The following is a 9,437-nucleotide window of genomic DNA, read 5'->3' as shown; positions in this document are numbered from 1 at the left end:
GTGAAGTAAAGCTCAGCATGGCCTCGTTCCTCTCCGACCGCATCATTGATGAGATTTTAGAGTCTCTTTCTCGATCTCAGCACACACTGGTTAGTACTTACACATACATACATTATATGGACAACGGTTTGTCCTTTTTCTGTGTCCTTGAGTGGCATGTATGGGATGTCTTGGAGGTCTTGGAGTGGGTCATATGGGTGTGTCTCTGAGTAAGACGTGTTTTAGAGTAGGACATAATTGTAATGTGTTTTCGAGCAGTACATATGGACATTTCCTGGAAATGGACATATGGATGTGTCCCTAAATGAGACATATGAATTTACATATGAGTAAAACATATGGCTGTGTTTGTAAGTGGGACATGTGGATGTGCCTCTAAGTAGGATTATGTGGGTGTGTCTCTAAGAAGAGTAAGACATATGGAAGTGTTTTTGAGTAGGACAAATTGGGGTCTCTAAGTAGAATATATGGCCATGTCTTGAAGAAAGACATATGGGAATGTCACTTGGGAAGACTTTTAGACACGTCTTGGTGTAGGACACGTACTTTAACTGTGTTTTTGAGGAGGACATATGGGCATGTCTAAGAGTAGGACATAATCCAGCGCTTTTTTCGAGTAGGACATATGTTAGTGTCTCTAAGTAGGACATATAAATTTTTTTCCAAGAGGTATATATATTACAGCATCTGTGTTAAACCTTGTATTTATTGCATATGTGTAGGCAGAGCATCTGAGTGGGCGTGGCCAGCCGCTGATTCATCATGATTCAGAGGAGACTGAGGTTCTCGAGGAGGACCAACTGGAGCCGGAAAACTTGCCAGCACCTTCATCTAACCTGCTGGTACACACGTTCATTTACTTTTTTTCTGTTTGCTGTGTAGCGATGAGGAGTGCAGTTCACATCTAAGAAGGGAAAGTGAAGTAAATAATGTGTGGTTGTATTTGTTTTTTTGTTTTTTTTATAAAGCTGTCTCCAACCTCCAAGAGGCAGAGCATCCTTTTTCGGATGGTGCGTCCCATCTCCGTGGCCTTCGGTAGGGTGTGGGACTAATTGAATGTAATGGATTATTCATTTGCATGGTCATTTTGTTCAGTTTGGTTTTCATACATTTTTTTGTTGTTGTTGTTTGTTTGGTTGATCAGAGCTGGAGTTTGATTTGGATAAAGCGCTGGAGCATGTGCCCATTCACCTGGAAGACCCGCCCCTTCCTCCACCCCCTGAACCCATGGAGGCGGAGCTCGACAGGCCAGAGAGTGTGTTTTTTACTGATCTGCCAACAGAAACAGAAAGCCCCAAACTTGAACACATGACCAAAAACCGCCCGCGGAGGAAGAAGACCAAAACCAAACCGAGAAAAGGAGTGGTGGGAGATTGTAGAGTATGTAAACACACACACACACACACACACACACACACACACACACACACACACATATATTCTTTGTGCTTCTTTATTTTTTGGTCCTTCTGCCATGTTCTTACTCTGGTTTCTGATTTTTTTAGAGCCTTCCTGCAGACATGGAGCAGACGGAGTTTGTTGGGAAAGTGGATGAGGGGCTGGACGACTTCTTTGGTAAAAAAGTCGCAAGGATTTGCATCAAGTGAGACATTTTAGTGTTTTATTTAGATGTTTATAAGTTAACCACTGTATAAGATAGACATCTTATCTTACAGATATATAGTTAGACATCTGTGCATGACTTTCAACAATATAATGTATGAGCGTAGCTTTTAGTGAACGTTTGGGCTCAAGGACATATCTTTGAGGGGGACGCAAGGTTGTATCTTTTCTCAGGAAAGACATAAATATATATAGAATCAGAATCAGAAAAATGTATTGGCAAGTATGTTTGCACTTCCAAGAAATTTGTTTTGGTGACAGAAGCTTCCAGTTGCATGATAAATAAAAATAAACATAAGGCAATAACAATAATAAAAAAGAAAGGAAAAAGTGTTAAAAAAAAAGGAGTTATATTGCACAGAAGGTACAGGAGTGGAATTGCACATATTTTAATTTATTGCACAAAGTTGAGAGCGTTTAAGGGTTCATGAGGCCTCAGGGAAGTAACTGTCCTGGTGCTTGGTGATCTGAAGCATCAGTCAAACGTCAAAATTCTCTGTGTCATTTCACTTTATTTATTATGACTCAACTTGTATACTTAAATGTTCTGATTTCTTTGTATGAATTCAATATTTGGCTTGATGGCTACATCTACCCTTACTGATAAAAATGCTGATGTGTCAAATACTTATTTTCCCCGCTGTAAGTTTAATTAGCTTGCTGCATTAACCAAGAAGATACCAGAAACAATTTGTCTATGAAGTAAGGTGAAGTTTTCCCATAATAGTTAGCTAGATAGAATTAGCAGTGAATCTTTATTTCTGTTGAAGTTGTTTTAGTATATAATCTAGAACCCTCTGTCTCAGGTGTCCCTCAATAAAAGAAGCAGGTCCGGAAGGCGAGAAGAGGAGGGAATCTCGCATGAGTGGCTTCTTCAACCTCATTAAATCCCGTACTTCCATAAAATCTCCACCCACGAGTCCACACACATCCGTTCCTGCAACAACAACCACTAGCACGTCATCTTCACCATCTACGAGTGAGCCCGATAACGCAGAATCCACTAAGCCTGCAGTGAAAAGCCCAGTCCCAGAACACACTCAAGAACCAATTAAGACTCAGATCCCGGAGAAAGCCGAACCTTGTGAGCCCATAGATACAGCTGTGACCTCTGAGAGTAAAGGTCAGGCCGAGGAGGGGAAGAAGAGGGAAGGGCCGCAGGGGGGGCGGATCCGAGGGGTACAGGTGATGGGGAACGACTTCCTGGCGCAACTACGGGCCAAACAAGAGAAGATGAAAGGAAAAGTGAGTTTGGAACGTGTTTGAACTGGATTGTGTTTTGTCTGGATTTTGAAATATTTGGTTTATTTTTATTTCTTTGCAATTTGTTTTGTCTCATTCTTCATCCCACAGGCAGGTGAAGCCTCATCCGCAAACAAACCCGAATCCAACCACGGTAAGTCTAGCACTTATCATCAGCACAAACACACTCTGCTTTGACACACTCCATACGTTGATGCATTTTCTTTTCTCACTAGCTGATAATGACGGTGCAGCTGTAGACAAGCCAGCGCAGAAAGAACACCAACCAGAGGCTGTGTCGAAACCTCTCTATCCTTCTCCTCATCTTCTGAAAGCAACTGCTCCTGTTCACACACCTGCCTCTGTTCACACACCTGCCTCTGTTCACACACCTGCAGCCACACACACCGGCCTCAAAGCCTCACTCAGCCCACCGTCCGGCAACCACAAATCCACCCCGAGCAGCCACCAAGAGCAAAAATTAAGCCAAGAGCACCATCCTTCCGGCCCCCCGAGCAGCTCCAGCATATCTACAAGTGAGTAATACTGTATATATACATAGTATAGTATGACACATCAGCATTTTTATCAGTAAGGGGATTTCTAAGTGGGCTATTGACACAAGATTTCCACCAGATGTAGCCATCAAGCCAAATATTGAATTTATACAAAGAAATCAGAACATTTAAGTATACAAGTTGAGTCATAATAAATAAAGTGAAATGACACAGGGAATAAGTATTGAACACATGAAGATAACAAGGTGCAAAATTGCATAGAAAGCCAGGAGATCACCTGAAATCTGTCAGTATTGAGAGAGAAACCCTGCCCCGTATCAGTAATAATTGATATCAGCTGCTTTAGTCCTATTAGATGGTTAAATAAAGGCTTCTCATTACCCAGGAGGCACACAGGACAGACTTCATGATGGGTAAAAGCAAAGAACTCTCTCAAGATCTTCGTAATCTTATCGTTGAAAAGCATTTTGATGGGAATGGTTATAGGTGCATTTCCAGAAAGCTGAATGTTCCTGTGAGCACTGTGGGGGCCATTATCCGTAAATGGAAAGAGCATCAGTTCACCATAAACCGGCCATGATCAGGTGCTCCACGTAAGATCCCTGTCCAAGGAGTCCAAAGAATAATCAGGAGAGTTCGCCAAGAGCCAAGAACCACTCGGGCAGAACTTCAGGAAGACCTTGCATCAGCAGGTACTGTTGTTTCAAAGAAAACTATAAGCAATGCACTGAACCACCATGGCATCCATGCACGCTCAAGGCCAAGGAAACAATGAAGTGGTTTTTAAAGAAAGAAAATCAAGTTGCTTGAATGGCCCAGTCAATCACCTGACCCAAATCCCATAGAAAATTAATGGAGAGAACTGAAGATCAAAGTTCATAAAAGAGGCCCAAGGAACCTTCAAGATTTAAAGACCATTTGTGTGGAAGAATGGGCCAGAATCACTCCTGAGCGATGCAGACGACTGGTCTCTTCATACAAGAGGCGTTTAGAAGCTGTAATCACCAACAAAGGCTTTTTTACAAAGTATTAAATAAAGTGTGTTCAATACTTATTCTCTGTGTCATTTCACTTTATTTATTATGACTCAACTTTTATACTTAAATGTTCTGATTTCTTTGTATGAATTCAATATTTGGCTTGATGGCTACATCTGGTGGAAATCTTGTGTCAATAGCCCACTTAGAAATCCCCTTACTGATAAAAAAGCTGATGTGTCAAATACTTATTTTCCCTGCTGTATTAGGGCTGTCAATCAATTAAAATATTTAATCGTGATTTAATTGTCATGAGTAACAAAGTTTTGTTGTAAATGTTTTGAATGTAATTATGGTGTTTTAAATTACGTAAATCATCAGAACACTAAACTGAACTTTTGCTGTGTGTCGGTTTTAATTGCATTCGTTGCCAAGAAATTTTATTATTTTTTATTATCGATTTTATCAATTAAAAAGTGACAATGGTATTTAAGAATTTGAAATAACAAATCATATTTTTATAGTTATACTTAAATTAATGTTGTGGATAATTTTCCTTTATAGTATTATTATTACATTTATAGAAGCGTCTCGTTTTCTCTTATTAAAATCAATAAACCTGCTGAAGTTTTTTTACCACTGATTTGCCATGTGATCTTTCTGAATTTAAGCCCAATTTCAGACTCTCATACCATTGATCATCCATTTTCAAGCATCTTTAAGTATCTACAAGGTTTCCTGTAAGCGGATACGTATTGATTCTGCTTTCTGGCTTCTTAGATGATGTCCCAATTCATGTCGATGATGTCTCTTCTACCAAACAATCTGCAATGAACCAACACCAGAAGGAGGAGTCATCTAGCCTGGAGAAAGAGGAACATATATGTGTCTCTTCTGGCTCGTCTCCTATAGGTAACTTTTATTTTAATCTTATCATTTTAATATTTAATATTATAGCTTATACATTATATAGACAAATGTTTGTGAACCATAAGATGGAACTCTTAAAGTTTTGTAAAGCTGCTTTGAGACAATGTCTGTTGTGAAAAGCGCTATAGAAATAAACTTGAATTGACTCGACCTGACTTAGTATGTGGGCATTAGCATGTTTCATGTTTATTCTCTTAGCGTTATGTTTTGGATTGTTTGCCTTGCCTTTTTTTTATAAGTAAACAGTTCCTTTTTATGCACTTGCATCTGCCTGGCCTTGCTATACATGGCATTAGCATTAAAGTTCATCTACTACTACATTAAATGTTTACAGCTAGTTCACGAGCCACAGTAGATAACTGGCCCAGCTGATGGTTAGCATAGCTAGCTAGTTAACTATTAGTCTCATTGATAAGAAAAAATGGGTAATAATCAACAGATTCATTTAAATACACTACCTTATGCCCTTCTGAGAAGTGAGTAAGTGCTTGGTCAAAACTTGATCTAAACACAGTGTTAGTTTTTGGGATAAAAAAAACGAAACAATGCAGATTAATTTGAATTCTTTGCTACGTCAGTGGTGCGAATGTTTTTTAGTGTGTGACATGCCTCAGTGATGATGTTGCTGCTTTCTCTTAGTGCTGGATGCTGCAGCAGAGGGCAGTGTGTTTGAGCCAGAAAACAACACACAGCCCTCACACATCGCAGTACAACGCAGCACCTCCCTTCAGTCCTCCAGTTCCACCAGTGCTGCCGAAGATAAAGACGATCAACAGCACCCCGTGTCCCTGCCTGCCCAAGGTCTGACCAATCACATACCAAATCACAAATCAATTCTTTATTATAACACAGATATTTAGCTTAGAATGTCATATATATTTATTTATTTGTGTGTGTATATGTATGTGTGTGTATATATATATATATATATATATATATATATATATATATATATATATATATATATATATATATATATACATACATACATACACACACACACACACACACACACACACACAGTGGTATAAAAAAAAGTGTTTGCCCCCTTCCTGATTTTTTTTTTTTTTTTTTTTGCATGTTTGTCACACTTTGATGTTTTAGATCATCAAACAAATTATAATATTAGTACAAGATCATTTCAATGAAGGTTTTTATTATTGAGGGAAAACAAAATCTAAAACTACATGGCCCCGTGTGAAAAAGTGTTTGCCCCTAATAACTGGTTGGGCCACCCTTAGCAGCCTTTCACACCACTGTATATATAATATAGGCAGATGTGTTACTTTCCAAATCTTGTCCAATCAACTGAATTTTGACTCCAATCAAGTTGTAGAAACATCACAAGGATGATCAGTGGAAACAGGATGCACCTGAGCTCAATTTTGAGTCTTATGGTAAAGTCTGTGAAAACTTATGTACATGTAATTTGTTTCGTTTTTTCATTTCTAATAAATTTGCAAAGATTTCAGAAAAAGCTTTTTTTCACAATGAACTGCAGCTCCCCAGTACCAGCGGCACTCATGCAGCCCCAGACAATGATGTTACCACCACCATGCTTGAAAAATATAATAAAGTATGACCTCTTAGGACTTCTGTTGATGCCTCAATTTAATAAAATCATGATTTGATTTGATTGATTTATGATTTATTTATAAATAATTTATTTATAAATCCCAGAAATATATTAATTGTAAAGGGAATTGGTAGCTCAGTGGTTAAGGCTCTTAGTGGTTAAAGGTTGGGGATTGAAGCTGCTAGTTTTGGGCCCCCAGAGAAAGGCCCTTAATTCTCTATGCTTTAGGGGTGTGGTCTGATCCTGCATTCTGACCCCAGCTTCCAAACAATCTGAAGCAAGATTTTGTGCTGTAATGTCCATGTGACAAATAAAAGCCTCTTTCTTTTTTTCAAGTTGATTCTTAGAGGCACTAAATTGGTATTAACCTGAGAGGTGTGTGTGTGTGTGTGTGTGTGTGTGTGTGTGTGTGTGTGTGTGTGTGTGTGTGTGTGTGTGTGTGTGTGTGTGTGTGTTCTGTTTGTAGTTGACCTTCTGACTTCTACAGACTCTACTTTATTTCCCGAGTCTCTGGATTCCAGCAGCTCTGACACTCAGCTTCAGTCTTCTGCAGTGCCTCAACACACAGACCCAACTCAGGAGGAAATCTCGAGCAGCGAGGACGAGAGTACAGAGTAAAAGCGAAACCAAGCAGGGACGGGTTTCCCAAAAGCTTCACCCTCAGAAAGATCACAGTTAAATAGTAGCGCAAGCATTACCTTGATAACGTTTTCTCCCAATCCTGATGTTCAGAATTTAGCCATGTTTTTGGGAAACTTGGCCCAGAACATTAGAATATAAACCAACCAAACCAAACACCAGAAAATAACCGGAAATGTACAATAAAAAAAAAACAACCAACCATGAAAGAATGCAGAATAAATACCAAACCAACCCAGAGTCTAAACACCAAACCAACCAATAGAGAAATTTAGAATAAACACCAAACAACCCAGAAGATAAATTTAGTATAACCACCAAAACACAAATGACCACAGTGTCCGCCAAACATCAAACCAACCAAAAATGAACTATTTCCAATCAAGATAACTATTTACCCAACCAATAGAGAAATGTAGATTAAACACCACACCAACCAGGAGAGAAATGTAGAATAAACACCAAACCAACCAGGAGAAATATGTAGAATAAACACCACACCAACCAAGAGAGAAATGTAGAATGAACACCACACCAAACAAGAGAGAAATGTAGAATAAACACCAAACCAACCAAGAGAGAAATGTAGAATAAACACCAAACCAACCAATAGAGAAATGTAGAATAAACACCAAACCAAAAAAGAGAGAAATATAACAAAAAACATAGAATCAACAACAAATTCAGAATAAACACCAAACCAACCAAGAAGAAATTTGAAATAAACATCAACCATTCCTCAAACCTAGAATAAACTAACCAGGAGTTTAAACACCAGACCAAATCCAGACAATAATGTAAAATAAACACCAACCAAAGCAGAAATGTAGAATAAATATCAAACCAACCAAACATTGCAGAAAAAACAAATCTGCAAAATACTATAAATTTATAACATACACCATACTAACCCGAAGAGAAAGACAGAATCAAGTATAAGGTATTAGTATAGAATAAACAATGCTGAATAAATACCAACAGAAATGCTGAATAAATACCAACGTCACTACAGTTTACGCCAAACCTCGAGCCAACCAGAGAAGTAGAATAACCATTTTACCAACCAGGAGAGAAATGTAAAATAAACACCAAACCAACCAGGAGACTAAACACCAAACCATCCAGACGATAAATGTAGAAAATCCACCAAAACAGAAATGACCACAGTCTAAACCATACACCGAACCAACCAGGTAATAACTATAGAAAAAGACACTAGCAACCAGGAAAAAAAAAGAAACTCCAACCCAACGATGAGTACAGTGTGAATTAAGCACTCAGCTAACCAGACATTTCCTCAACTGACCATTCTATCAAAGTGACTAAAGATAGAAAGGCGTGGTGGCAGCCTCGTTGTCATTGATCTGCTAATGATCAGGATTAGACTAGCTCCTCGGCCTGCTGTAATTATGAGCCGTCCTCCAGCATCAACACAGATGTGCAAACTTTTTCAGAAAAGCTGAAACCTCCTTGTGCCTAATTGAGCAGGGGCTTTTTATAACTGTCACATGAGTGACTTTAATGACATTATTATAGTTATTGTTTTGTATTTTTCTCTGTCTTTTTTCATTGTTGTTGTCTTGTTCATGCAGCGTGTAAAAAAAAATTTTTTTTGCGACATTAGCATTTTGTTCGTACACTGCATCCACAGCCTGCTGCTTGCCACATGGCTGGCTATGTGGACTTTTAAATTAGATTCACTGATAACAAGAATTTTTATATAGTATAAAAAGCATCCATTTTGATTAATATACAGTATCACCCAATATTCATTAATAGTTTATCTTAAAAGCTTTTATGTTGCAATGAGATGTCTGATTTGTTTTGTACAAAAAAAAAAAACCAGGAGATTTTAATTCCAAATTGTGTAAAAAATTACCTTTTTGGTGTAAGAGGGACATTCTCTCTCTCTCTCTCTCTCTCTCTCTCTCT

The 9,437-nt window shown here is 38.4% G+C and overlaps 1 protein-coding gene across 2 annotated transcripts in view; it reads left to right on the top strand.

Moving 5' to 3' along the window:
• Positions 1-8,357, top strand: part of carmil1 (capping protein regulator and myosin 1 linker 1) — a 42,024-nt gene extending 33,667 nt beyond the window's left edge. For both annotated transcript variants that reach the window (XM_083546921.1, XM_083546922.1), the window contains 11 exons: positions 2-89; positions 723-842; positions 969-1,035; positions 1,145-1,380; positions 1,506-1,603; positions 2,430-2,868; positions 2,977-3,019; positions 3,102-3,401; positions 5,141-5,272; positions 5,930-6,091; positions 7,333-8,357. In XM_083546921.1, coding sequence (XP_083403047.1) covers positions 2-89; positions 723-842; positions 969-1,035; positions 1,145-1,380; positions 1,506-1,603; positions 2,430-2,868; positions 2,977-3,019; positions 3,102-3,401; positions 5,141-5,272; positions 5,930-6,091; positions 7,333-7,484 — 1,837 coding nt within the window. In that variant the 3' untranslated portion in view covers positions 7,485-8,357. The remainder of the gene's footprint in view (position 1; positions 90-722; positions 843-968; positions 1,036-1,144; positions 1,381-1,505; positions 1,604-2,429; positions 2,869-2,976; positions 3,020-3,101; positions 3,402-5,140; positions 5,273-5,929; positions 6,092-7,332) is intronic.
• The last annotated feature ends 1,080 nt before the right edge of the window (positions 8,358-9,437 follow it).

The sequence above is a fragment of the Silurus aristotelis genome (assembly GCF_946808225.1).
Source record: "Silurus aristotelis genome assembly, chromosome: 7".
NCBI classification, from domain to species: domain Eukaryota; kingdom Metazoa; phylum Chordata; class Actinopteri; order Siluriformes; family Siluridae; genus Silurus; species Silurus aristotelis.
Note: the sequence above shows the minus strand (reverse complement) of the source record. Positions and strands in the feature narration are given on the sequence as shown.